General features: G+C 36.8%; 2 protein-coding genes across 2 annotated transcripts in view; one reads left to right on the top strand and one right to left on the bottom strand.

Moving 5' to 3' along the window:
- Window positions 1-2981: 2981 nt before the first annotated feature.
- On the top strand, window positions 2982-11315 carry LOC139117253 (uncharacterized). Its single transcript, XM_070680200.1, has 7 exons — window positions 2982-3107; window positions 5685-5918; window positions 7014-7070; window positions 7708-7815; window positions 8361-8486; window positions 8839-8956; window positions 9289-11315. Exons 2-7 carry the CDS (start codon window positions 5739-5741, stop codon window positions 9411-9413), a joined length of 714 nt encoding a protein of 237 aa, XP_070536301.1. The 5' UTR covers window positions 2982-3107; window positions 5685-5738; the 3' UTR covers window positions 9414-11315.
- Window positions 11316-13115: 1800 nt separating this feature from the next.
- The window catches only part of LOC139117242 (uncharacterized), a 7246-nt gene continuing 6266 nt past the window's right edge, over window positions 13116-14095 (bottom strand). The window contains exon 6 of the mRNA XM_070680190.1: window positions 13116-13738. Coding sequence (XP_070536291.1) covers window positions 13606-13738 — 133 coding nt within the window. The 3' untranslated portion in view covers window positions 13116-13605. The remainder of the gene's footprint in view (window positions 13739-14095) is intronic.

Below are 14095 nucleotides of genomic sequence, written 5' to 3'. Positions count from 1 at the left end.
GATAAACGATGGATGGCTACTTAGATCGAATTCCATTCGAACACCACTTCGAATGCATCACAACAACGGTAGCGTTTTTTTTTTACATAAATGCGCAGTTCACTTTATGTGAGAATACCCCTCCCCCTCCCTCAAAATTACATGCACTTGGTTGACATGTGTCTGCCTTCCACGTGGCAATGTATTCTTCTGCCTTGAGTATTTGTTGGCTATTGATACTTCACAGCTCAGGCACTTTCCGAATGGCAAAACGGAATGTGTTATCAGAATAACTGTGGTCAATAACGCAATGTTAGAAAGATCGGATAAAGTTCAGGTAAGTGACTGCGACGTTCACACATTTGACAAACTTAATTGAAATAAGAGTTCATCTCGTTCACTTATTTTTAATTTGCTATCCAGCATTGCCGTTACCACTATATGCTGACTTGGTCCAAATAATTAAGCATAATCTTTCCTTACGCTGATTGCCAAATTTGATTAGGGTCTGCAAACTGGGTCATAGCTGGCGTGGTTGCTGTTGGTGCAGTAGTCGTTACCGTAATAATAATGTTAAACTTGATATTTAATGTTCAACGTGGAAAGTCATATGGATAGTTATATCATAAGGTACACTATTAATGATGTAACGTTTTTTTATTTATTTTCAAACAACATTATGTTTTCCTACATAATGTACCCAAACCTGGAGTCATTATGGAGCTCGCCCTTTACGGCAACTTAGGGGAAGTGTTGAAACTGAGTACCACGCAGAAAGGTGACGTCAAAAATGTCGGCGATGACGATGAAGACATAGACTTCGATATTAAACTTTTGAATCTAAATATTTGGTGACGTTAGACTGTCGATGTTACTGCAGAACAGATTATGATCGGACTTGAACACTCGGACACTCCAGTAAAAGGTATAATAACATAATGTACTAAAGAAGAACACGTTAATCCTAAATGTTAGCTCAAGAATTCAATGTCGTCGTTTCCACTAGCTTTAAGCTTGTGCAACACCCACTTGTTAAAAGCGCTACAAATAGGTTGACTGCTATGATATCAGATGTTCTGTTGAGTTCAGGACGTTACGTTACGTAATATCACAGCTAGAGTCAGAGTCATCGCTGGTTTCTAAAATATTTCGAATGGAGACACTACTTTTGAAAACCTGAATCACAAGATTTTTGAATAAAACAAGTACTGCTTGTTTTACGATGGTAATACTTGATACAACTACCAGAGAAAGCAAGGTGGGATATTCATTCCTTGATGAATGACCCGTCCTCCAAATATTATATAGCGACTGTTTCTCCGAATGGTTTTATTGAAAATGTCATCTTAACTCAACTAGAAATATTTTTTTTATCCAGATGATACACAGAAACCTTGGCGTCAGAAATGTACCGCTTTGTGATGGAAAAGTCTTTACGATTGTTTCGTTCTCCTATTCTATTTGATCGGACAAGGAAACCGTCATTGATTCTCTTGGGGTATGTAGCATAGCCACTGAAATTTTAAGCAAATCCTGGATATACCTAAAAGACACGAACGGCCAAATAAAAACGTACATATACAAAGGAAAACTGCTTTCAGTTGTAAGCGAACATCAACACTTGTTATATACTGTCTATTTAACGAACCGGTAGATAAACAAACGTATAAAGACCTATGCCAACAGAGAGACTCGTCAAAATGCGAGATTCAGACTGTGAGAGCAACAATAGCAGGCTCTCAAGATATTTGTAAAGTACATATGGGTATGGACCCAGCCTACAGACAACAGGGTCAAGAAGAGATGCTTAAGCATGGCACATATGAACTAATAGGAACATATATATATATATATATATATATATATATATATATATATATATATATATATATATATATATATATATGTATGTATGTATGTATATGGGGGTTGCATGTATGTATTTTCGGCTGACTCAGAACCGTTGCAGTACTCGTCAGGGAATTTCCCACATTCCTCATCGATTTACTTAATTCAGTTTTCTCTGAATTTCTGACATTGCGTGACCCAGGAAGAAGGGAATAGACAAATCACGATTTCACAAGAATACACAAACGTGGTTTTCTTCATAGTTTGAGCATCACCCGAAAAAGGGACGAGCGGTTTCTAAGTCGAGCAAACGCCATTGAGTGAAAGTTCAAAGCTTGCGCTTTTGACCGTGCAACATAAAACAAAGGGCGACGCAGCATTCGGGACCATGGCAGCGGAAATCAAGTTTACCACGGAAGTCACAACTTTGTATAAGCGAAGCTAATGCCAACAAGTGTATATCTAATCCTGTTGAGTGGTCTGCCTTGGTACAAGTGTATTAGTATTTCATCAAAGCCGGCCCTAGCGTTCGCTCAGCAAAAAGATTCATTAGTATACTTGACAAGCCTATGCAATCATACCTTAAGAGTAGGGAAAAAGGTATAACAAATTATTTTTTTCAAATAAAATGTATGTGACCTCGCGACCGGGAGTTAACTTTTGCATTACACAAAAAAGTCTGAAACTTCGCACGATTTTAACTTAAACAAATTTTGGAGACAATATACTGTATTTGTGTCGCCACTGTACCCATGTACACTTCATTGAAACGTGAATTCAATGACCGAGGCACAATTATGACCGCTGGAGTTCGATACATCTGTAAGAATTTTACACACTGCGAATCGACATGCCTAATTTTCTTTTCAAGGGAGAAATTTCCACTTCTTAAAAAGGTAAGAAAGGAAAGGTAGTTTTAGAAAGACAGAGTCCCCGCCAACGATACTGATATCAGAAGTTGCGTGACTCTGGAAGACGGAAGTAGACACGTCAATATTTCACGAATACGCTTACTCAGTGTGCCCAGCCTTACTTCTCTACTCCATTGTTATGGACGTGACCTTTATCTTTAACTAAAAAATGAGCACAAGAAATGCGGAACTTATTCTTGACAGACATCATTCATTCTAACAAATCGCTTTTAAAGGTTTTTCCGAAGCTTTAAATGCGTACAACACTTTACATTTATTCAGTCTTACACTTTTTCCCAAACTTACCTCAGACTGGCTTGTGGACGCACCATAACATTGTATCCTGATAAGGCGGCTTTTTACCCCAAGGTAATGTGTTCTGAGTAACTCGCTTCATAAATCGCTAGATCACTCATTCGATTCCAAACTTGACCAACCAGCACATTAGCATGATGCGGGTTTTGATCAACTATACTCTGCTGCTTCCATGATAGTGGCTCAATTCGACAAACTTCCATTCTGCCATAATAGTTGTTACACGGAACTAAGCACTTGCATACATGTGTACTCCTGTAGACAAAGCAGCTGTACACAAAAATCAAATAATTTTTAGCTATTCAATTTTACCTCATAATGTCGAAACACAAAAAGTTTTCCCTGGTGATAGTTCAAAACGTTATACCCCAAGCATGCAGAGTTTTGGGTTTTAGAAAAATGTGGCTCATATTTACTAGTTTTTGAACATGGCTATTTCCGCCATATCAACTGAGTAGAAATACTAAATTTTCGATTTTTGCTGTGTAAAGACAGACAAAATTTAAGTTTTTATTTTATTCCAGTTATGAAGAGTGCGTCTAAATTTGTTTAACAGCTGACACATTTCATTTTACAAAATTGAGCAAAAGCCTGTTGTAAAGCTAAAATTGTACTTTTATGTCATAGTTTTCCTGCCAATTTCCTCATTTCATTCCGAAATAAGCCGTACACACACGTCTTAGGCTACTGACTAAATACATTGTTACTACTAAAGAAGGCAAAAATTCAGTTTTATTTCTGGTTTGAAACTGAATCAGCACAAATAGCGAAGACCTCTCAAAATTTTCAAGTACAAATATCCGCTAAAAGAACAAGTTCTGCCATCAAAATTTAACATTGTAACTGTCAAATATATTGTTACAGTCATAAATCGTTCATCGCTGATTGCATCTGGTTAGAGGAAAACCCTTGTTTGCATTGAGGTGTGGCACATGTTTATGACCTGGCGGATATTTGAACTTGAAAAATTTTAGAGGTCTAGCTTATCTTATTCAAATATGCACATGCCTTTTCAGTCTGCGGTTGATAATACGTACTTACACTCATCCTTCAATAATGCATCCACATGAAGTAATTTTAGCTTGAACTACAGATCGTGAGAATAAATTTTAGAATCTAATTTATGGACCCTTAATGAGGTTACAGAGTTGTGACAGCTTGGACACTTGAACTGCAACAAAGACTATAATTCAAATCGAGGCTACACGTACTCAAACTACATTAAGTCCCCAATAAAACCAAACCAAACGGGAAGTAACCGGAAAGCAGCTTAAATGTTAAGTTTTCTATTGATAAATGAAAATAACTTCTCCTTCTGTACACGGTAAAAACACAGTCAATAGAAAGAAACTTCCAGGAAGTACTTAGCCTGTGCTTTGATTGTTCTATGCACACAAATACATGCAATCTTTCATTTACGATTTCAACTATTGAATCTAAGCTATCACACCTGAATGATCTGGTCACAGTATCCTCACTTCATGGGAAAGCATTACCTCACATTGCCATAGATTGATCCATGTTTAATGACGAAACTAATACTCCATCTGTACTTGGTCCCTGTATCATAAATACCTGTGCAGCAAATTCGACTGCGAAGACGTTGCCACTATACAAGTACCATGTACCAGCTCAGTGTTTTCAGAATTCATTATTCTGACGGGCTCTATTCTTGTCCTGTAACCTCAACTATTTTTCAAACATAGCAATTGTTTGTTTTCCATAGTAAAAATACACTTTAGTACCAGATATCATGAAACGCACCCGGAAGAAAAGACATTTATAAGTCGTGTGATGATCTTTTTCCGGTCTTGTTAACAACAATCACTTTCACGTTAATAAACATTTGCAACATGCATAATAGTATGCAGTAAATGTAATTGATTCGGAGTCAATTATAAATACTTCTACCCCTGAAAACCATATGAAATGCCAACTTTTCAGAATGTGAAATAAGACTATATATGTTCAGTGTTACTTAAATATTAAAATAATATTCATATTTAGACAATAAAAACATTATGATGAGTGTACATATATGTGTTGATAAGCTAATTACTGAACAATCCATTTAATCATAGAAGTGAGCCAACCACAAAGTGAGTGAGAACAATACTGTAAAAAGAAAGACGCTAATGTTATTGAGCGTTAAAGTTTCATTTTTCATGTAATCATCCACTCGGCTGACAAAAAGTCTTGGTAACACAGATTCAAGCGTGCAAGCATTAAAATCGTCATCACTGATGAACGATGAATTTGTCAAACAGGACAGTGTTTTCAGTTGTTAAACACGAGCTATTGTCATATAACCGCAAATATATTTCAAAATAATTCTGATAGTCAAGTTGCCAATGTTGAAGAATCTCCTTCTTGTTTCTTTGATAAGGTCTCCTTCAATTAAACACTTAGCTGCTGTACGTTAAAACATTTACTTGTCACTTCGGCAAACATTCATCGGTTGGGGCAACAAAAATGTTGTTGCCAACAGCGAAGGGCTCCTAAAATCTGACAATATTTTAAGGGGCTTCGAACACATTAATGTTTTCCCCAAAAGACTCCCATGCCATTAACTGCTCTCGTCTCTGACGATCTTCTCATCTCCGAGTCATTATACGAAACTTTTACTTGCAGACATCACCACAGCGCCACCATACGAGCTGTCGACGTCGATTTAAGTAATACATAATGGTGAAATCAGCAAATAAGACTGTCAGACATGGCTTCACTCATGGTGCTGTGGCCGCCTTCGGCATCACCCATATCATCCTGGGTTCTCTTATTATCTTATGTGGAACCTTCCTCCTCGCCATAGGAGAGGATAATGATATACTAGCTATGATTGCTCCTCTCGTGTGTGGCACATTTGTAAGTAGTTGTTGTTTTTTTCCGGACATAGTTTTGGGGCAAAATCGTTGCCTGTGCATTTCCAGATATCCAACTCGTGCAAGAAAGTAGTGTTCTTTGTTGCATTGGGACCTGTTTATTAAAGAACAATGTCACTTTGATGCACACTTCCAAAACAACAGATTTTACGTTTTTGGAAGACCTTGTTATCCACAACGAAGTGGATCAACATTCTACCGATACAAATTTATTTTATGACATTGTCATATTTTGACGTATTTTCCATTCTTTTGAAATTGTTTTTTTAAAAAGCGAGTCATTTATCTGCCCAGAGAAATATACCAAAATGCTTACTGTTGAAGTTCAGTGAACATGGCCTGTATGTGTGTATATGTCAAATGCCACTTTTGACGACAAGATTCTCGCCAGGCTGATATTCATTTGCAAACGTTGCGGTGTGTTCGTTAAGGTAGTATGCGCCTCGATGGTGAATGACTTAAACCTTTACTCAAACTTTCCCCAAGGAATATTTCAACCATTCTCTTTCAAAATCAATTATATAATAAAAATCGGGGTTCACCTTGCAAATTGTTGTACTAGAGAAACAAATTACACAAGATTTACCTATATTTGAAATTCAAAATGGCTGCCATCCCTGTGTTAACTCTATGGAGAAAAATACAATTCTCGGTTTTCAAAAATCTTACACGTTGAAAGTTTTTTCTTTGATACTTCTTGGGCCTCAAAATGAACCCCAACAAATGGTAGATCAGGAAAGAATTGGAAAGGTTTGATTGTCCAAATATCTGTTCCCGAGGCGCATTTGACCTTAAGCAAATACTTTGGGTTCGATAGCTACATACTTTAGGGAGGACTAGAAGACAAAGTATTTTTTTCTTGAACTACTTTATCACAAGTTACAGTCTTTGCCCTCTTTAAGTACCTTAAACTCATTCGGAATGGAGAATTGTTCTTGACGTAAGAAGTTTCTATGATTGTCATGATCTGTAGGGAGTTTTTCTGTTGTTTGAAAGATATCAGTTGCCTATTTACCATCAGGGAAATATATGATGATATGCTTCCTCTGTGAAAACCTTATTTGCTCTACTGTTGCAGATTGTCGTCACTGGTGTGGTTGGATTTCTCGCAGCTAAATGGAAGACTAACTGTGCGGTGAGCACCAAATGATTGTTCTTAAGAAATTGACCTATTAGAGATTCTTTACAGTCCTTTATAAATTAAATGATTTACATGCAGTTTATTCTGTTACGACAGAAAAAAGGCGAAACGTTTGACGTATGTAATGTAACAGTTGACACTAAAGACCAGGAGATATATAAAACAATAGTATAGAAGAGATATATACCGAAAGAGAGTATACCTTACGCTCGCTGTTTTGATGCCCTTTGTGTGACTGTTTGAGTAACTACAGTATCCTTGCTTCCAAATCTGTTTAATCGCTGTCAAACGCATGATAGATACCATCTAAATTTGTTTTGTGCTTTGTAATGAATGGGAATCCGTGCTAAGTCGGTCAACGCACCTTCTACCAGCCGGCATATGAGTAACTAATGACATATAGACTGTCTAATTACTTATCGAAACTTGCTTTGTGAAAAATACACCTAACCATTTACATTCTGCTTAACACTGTCTTGTGGCACAAATATTTTCTTTTCTCAAAATGTTACAGAAAGGTTGACGTAAGATAGCATCACCAAGACATTATCAAGCCATTGTTCTCAGTTACAGACGCATCTCAGTCTTGCTCCTTTTAAATCTAATGCCATCCCATTTTATTATTTTGTAGATAATAAGCACGATGGTGATGTGTATTCTGTCAGCTGGTCTGATCTATCCTACGTTACTACTTGTCAGGATAATAATATTTCTTATGGCACTGTTTGAATCCTGCGGGGTACGTGATTATATCTGTCCGTCTGTATATATATATATATATATATATATATATATATATATATATATATATATATATATATATATATATATATATATATATATATATATCTATATCTATATATCTATATATCTATATATCTATATAATATATATATATATATATATATATATATATATATATATATAATATTATATATATAAGAGAATTATCGACAATGTTCACAAACTTAATGAGATACGCATATTTTGATTTTAAATATAAATCACATAATTTTTTACATAATTGAATGTTCGGGTTAAAGATAACAATTCTGTAATGATTTTAGTCAAATTCTTTGCTGATGATATTCCACAAGCATAGCTTTGTAAAAATACAGATTGGGCACTTTTCGCGGGTTGTCAATAGGAATGATTTTTACCCTCTCCACTGCAATTGCTATTATATTGTCTCGATGACCACGACTTAATCTTACAGGAATTCTATTGCTTTAGTGGTTTTCATTCTTGATATTCATGTGGCATCCTTTTTTGAATATTACCCAGGATACCTGTTTCATAACAGAAGTTGTAGTTTTTGTCTTGGGGTTTGTTGATTTCCTCGTTGCCATAGTGAACTCGGCCTGCTGCTGTAGCGCCCTCTGCTGTGCGTCACGAACATCTCAGCCAATTGTAAGTTATCTTTTCGTCAAATGATGGGTTTGTACTTTGTTTTAAGGCTACAGCCAAGCTTATTAGTTGGGAGAAAAGGTGTCTCATGCAAACGAAAGATGCTTTACGTATAATGCCCAGTTGAGAAGAAGGCAGCTACATAGGGATCCAGAGAGAGAGAGAGAGAGAGAGAGAGAGAGAGAGAGAGAGAGATCTGACAACAATTATTCTTCTCATGAGGACATCGTGTATTAGTCTATTTGACGATAAAGATTTTCAGCATGTCTGTGTGATGGATTGAATAAATTAGAAAACCTGTTCTTTCTTACGAGCGAATCAGCTGCTTATGGCGTTTATGTTTTCAATTTTGCAGGTGTACCACAGAGTATCAGCAGAGGCTTCGCCAAAACTTGTTTCCATGGAAACAATGCAAGATGACAATCATATGGTAATGCAACCGCTCGGTAGTCAAAATATTTTGCCGTATTATGGTAAGTTCCAAAGTATGTAACATGGAGCACAATATCGTGGTATTGTTTTTTTATGACATGCTCTTCAATTCTAATAGCAGAAAAAAGGTAACAGGACAAAAACTTGAGAAAATATTTAATCTATCATCTTTGTGTTTGCGGATAGGTCTGTGATTGAAGTGGGCTTTAAAGCCTTTCATGACAGGTTTGAGTGCTAGAATGAGAACTACGATTTGAAGTTTTAATGCTTGAACTGCAGAGCGCGAGCGACTGCTTATTCCTGTATTTCCGCCACCTTCGTATAGTTTCATTCCGATTATAATTGAAATCAAATTCGTTTTCTTGCAATGTAGGTGCCTTCTGCAGCCCACGGGGGTTTCCGCAGCCTGACTTTGTGCCCGCTGGAAAGGCGAACATCGACTTTGACAGACCACCTGCAACGTACGACCGACAACGTCAATGGCAAAGCACAGTATGACATACGTCAGAGTACTTATAGTGGTACCTTTTGATGAAGTTATGAACAAGCATCTTTAGTGCATTAACGGCAGAATGCTCCTTGGAAAGGTTTATTTTGTCAACCGTTCGAACTTTGCATAACTCTTCTAGTCTGGTTGTAGGGACTCAATATCAAGCCTGGGAAGTGAATTGAGTTTTCACCGGCTTTTGAGAATGGAAAATTTTAACACAGAATATGGCTGCCATTTTGATTCTTATTTTAAGTTATTCTTTTCTTTCATTCCAAAGTTGACGATAGCCCCTACGTTTTATTGTATTGTTAAAAGGACTGGCTTGAAATTAAATTTCCTTGAGGAAAAATTGAGAAAAAATTTCGCACTTCGTATTTCGAGGCGCATATAAAAGAAACAAGACATTCGTGGAGATCTGAACATTTTGTAGAATAACTCCACTTATTGTCTTTGATCAAAACAAGCATTATTTTAATGATTTTACAGTTTTATTTGTTGAATTTTTTTTCTTCATTCTCTTATGAACGAAAACTGGAGTACATTGTATGAACTAGTATTTAGACAAGAGAATTGCAAAAGATTAATAAAATACTTTGGAATTCATAATTATCGTTATTAATTGTACTTTAAATAAAACAAAAATAATATAATAAACGTGTGAATTATTGTCATGACATTAAACCATGATTCACATAGGACAAACCCTTATTTTCAAGTTAACACACATTTGTTGATATTCTACGTTTGTGGTAAAATCTATTTATGTAAATTTTATAAATTTACACACCTACTATATTGGTTATTGTACATGCACACCACCTTTGGAGCTTGAAAACCAGATGCTAATTAAGCAGAAGAACCAATCTTTCACGGAAATCTTTGGACATAACTCATCACTTGGCACTACGTCAAAGACGCAGGCTTTGGTGTGTTGTCAGTCTCCATCCAGGGGAATCTTACATGCGGCAACGGGCATAATACAAACGACGCCTTCCGTTCACTTAAAGCCGCCATTATCAATCCCAGGTTCGCGCATTAGTGGGTGCTCCATCATGTCAACATAGTATCGTTTTCATTGTTTTGCGTCAAAAGCCGCCATATTAGTAGATTTACAAACATAAACTATTCACGTCGAACGTCAATAGGCGCGCTGGAATATGTACATTTTGGCATGAGGTGTTTTCACCATATTTGGTGCGTTCGAGTTACAGATTTCAACGATTGTGCCAAATGCGGACAGTGTCGTCGACCAACAAAATTACCACTACAAGTCAATATACTGGTATGCAAAATACACGATCTGCATCGCTCGAATCTCTCAGTTTCTTAGAACTAATATGTTTTTATAAAATTTGGAAACATTGGTGTCGAAGTAACATAAGACAAGTATTTTCTGAAGATTGAAGTTACTGACTCAATGATATTTGTCAAATTTCTCAAGCTGAATGTTGCAATATTAATAATTACTCATAAAAACAAGTGTGTAACGTAAAAAGAAAAGCAGATGAGCTTACATTTGCAGATTAAGCCAAAATTACTTCACCATCCAATTATCCCAAATTAGTTCAAATCGTGTTTATTTCCAACAATGGCATTGACAACATATAAAAGAATAAAACGATCACTGTTGAGGTAAACACTGTGATGTGGACGTATTTGCAAATCGTTTTGGCAAAACAAAATTCATTATATGCCAAATCCCTAATGAGACGAAATGCTGTTAATACCTCAGCTAAAAAGCAGGAGATATTTTTTATTATGCCATAAATAATACACGGCTTATGATGCAAAATTTCACAATGTATTGAAATGAAACTCGCGTTGCTTGAAGGTATGAACAAGTAAGATTAAAGTTGCACTATGGATCAAAATTGTCGATTTTTTTCGTAAAAATAAAGCAAATAGACCATACTACGTTGAAGTACTCTTCTTAGCTAAGCCTCTTACCAATGCCGGCACACAAATACCTTGAAGTTCATTTTGAGACGTTGCGGCCGCCTAGAAAAGCTATTTTGTAAACAAACTTTCAAAACAAAAACATTGGCGTTTTCTGCTGTGCACGTGACAAGTACCACCAAGAGTGATGACGTCTCAATAGAGTGCACGTTGGAGGGGCGATGTTGACACGATGACAGAACTTGACATATATAATGATAATTCATTGTAAATTTTGCGTTTGCCTAACTTTGGTAGCATCACAATGTTTCAGAAATATAAGTATGTCGATATGATAAAGTACAGCTCTACAAAAGATCGTGTGATTGATTTTTCTCACCCATATACATCAGTTCCACACCGTGTGCACCTACTGTGTACGTTCGATCGATCGAGCGTCCAGACCACGTACACCGATCTGGTTGTGTTCACCGCGTGCCTGACAGCGTTTCCGCAATCATCTCCCCGTTGCATGTTGTTACATTTTTCATGTTAAAAGGCGAGGTATCTGCACGCTATATTTATTTGAAAGCTTTGCCCACTTCAGTATCATCCACCACTGCAGAAGTTCGGCAACTGTCTTGCCCCTCAGTCTGGTCTTGCATGGCCATGTCAGCGCGTCGATCGACGCGTCGTAAATGAGACCATGCCATTAATGATGGAGACTGCAGTTTTTCTTTGTTTCCGAAAAATGCATATTTGACCTGAAGGATATAGATTATCAATGAATGCTAACAGATCTAAGTTATTTCCTTGCGGAGGGACTACGGCCCGGTTCACATTACAAATCGTGGGGTCCGCACGGTGTTGGTAGGTCGGTGTTGCCCGAGGAAACACCGCTGGCTAGCGAAGTTGATCATCACACAGTGGCGACGTTGGTGTTTTCGCGAGAAACTGTAGACACAGTCTGCCTCCTCGACGTGGTGCAGTAGTCGCGTGTCACTCTTTTTTCTGGTTCCATCTTTCGATCTGACCAAACAATGTTTATTTTGCCGACATTTTTGGCCAATTTCTTCTATTTTTACTAGGTTGAATCAGTCAGCAGAGACCCAGGGCGCGGGCAGAGACCTGACCGCTTGCCCGTGGGAAGGCTAGCTAGGCATGTTCCAAATACGCATGCGTACATATTCAAATGGTAAAAATGACGTTTCAAATTTTGTGCTTTACTCTCGCAAACAGTACGTACCAAAACAGCAATTTATTCGGTAATTAAATCAATTTACTCAAATTAGAGCCATCCCCGTGTTCCTGTTAATGGTCGAATCTGCAAATGAAATTGTTATGGATTTTTCTATAAAGTTAAATTTTCGAAATATCAAGGTCAATTCTGATCCATATTGCAACTTTAACACAGTCCATAAAGGTAGAATGCACCTCGGGGACAAACATTCGGGCTCTCAAATTTTGACAATTCTTTTCTGAACCACCAATTGTGAGGGTTCATTTTAAAAGCTCTTGGAGTGAGAAAAATTTTGCCGTCTTTATTTTTCGAAAATCAAAAATTTTATCTTCCCATAGGGTTAACACAGGAATGGTGGCCATTTTGAATTTCGAGAATCCATGAATGGTAGGTTATTTGTTTCTCTACTGTACCAAACTTTGCATTGTGACTCCTGATTTTCTTTCTTGATTCGAAAAGTAGTGGTTGAAAGTTTCATAGAGGAAAGTTTGAGCAACAGTATGAGTCTTTCACTGTCGAGACACATACTACCTTAAATGTAAGTAAGCATCTAGAATGTCATTCATTAGAGTAGAACCATTATATGCCGAATAACTAATCCTCTGAAGGCACAAATTGTAGGTCTATCTTTTATGTTTTTCCAGTAATTATATTTTACGTTCATTGACTATAGGGTACCAATTCTATTCCCTATCGCAAGATCAAATGTGAACAATTAGGTTGGTTAATATACGCCTGTTTACATTGACGGAGTGAATTTAAATGTGGATTTTTATCACAATATCATAAGACGTGCACGTATGTGGAGGTACAAGTCATCATCGCACTCCAATCTTAAATCATACGACGATGTTAGTGTATCGCAAAACTGACCGAAAACGCCAAAATAAACGATTTTTCCATCTTTATCACCGACGTTGCCCATTATGCCTTTGTATATCTACTGTCCAAATATATTTATGAAAACACATAATTATTATAGACATTACTAATAATAGTTACGTCATACAACAGAGGAAGGAAAAGTAAATGAACATTCTTTATCGAATGTTAAATGGGATTTCTAAAGAATTTCTAATGGCTTTTCAGGTCATTCCTTGGATACGGCAAGTGCAGCATGTATCGATACTAATCCAGTCCCACTTGTATTGAATATCCTCCTCAGACCACACGTAGGCGATATTCCAGGACGGTTTGGCCATACATGTGGATGGATAACTGTTTAGATACAAAGAGGATACGCTTAAGAAAGGCGCCACCGTGTCCATTCACAGGTTGTTATCATCTAGTGCACCAGTACAGACTTACTCAAGCACTCTAATATTGTATTAATGTAAACCTAGTAGCTATTAACACGATTGGAACTAATTTGGGATAATTGGATGGTGAAGTAATGTCTTTTAAATCTGCAACTTTAAGCTCATCCGCTTTTCTTTTCACGTTACAAACTTGTTTTTATGAGTAATTTGTAATATTGAGACATTCAGCTATAGGGCACCTAACATTTTTGAGAAATTTGAAAAATGTGAAAATCCAATTATCCCAAATTAGTTCTAATCGTGTTTATTGATATCA

This window comes from Ptychodera flava, chromosome 2 (genome assembly GCF_041260155.1).
Source record: "Ptychodera flava strain L36383 chromosome 2, AS_Pfla_20210202, whole genome shotgun sequence".
Taxonomy (NCBI): domain Eukaryota; kingdom Metazoa; phylum Hemichordata; class Enteropneusta; family Ptychoderidae; genus Ptychodera; species Ptychodera flava.
This window is presented reverse-complemented; position numbering and strand designations above follow the sequence as displayed.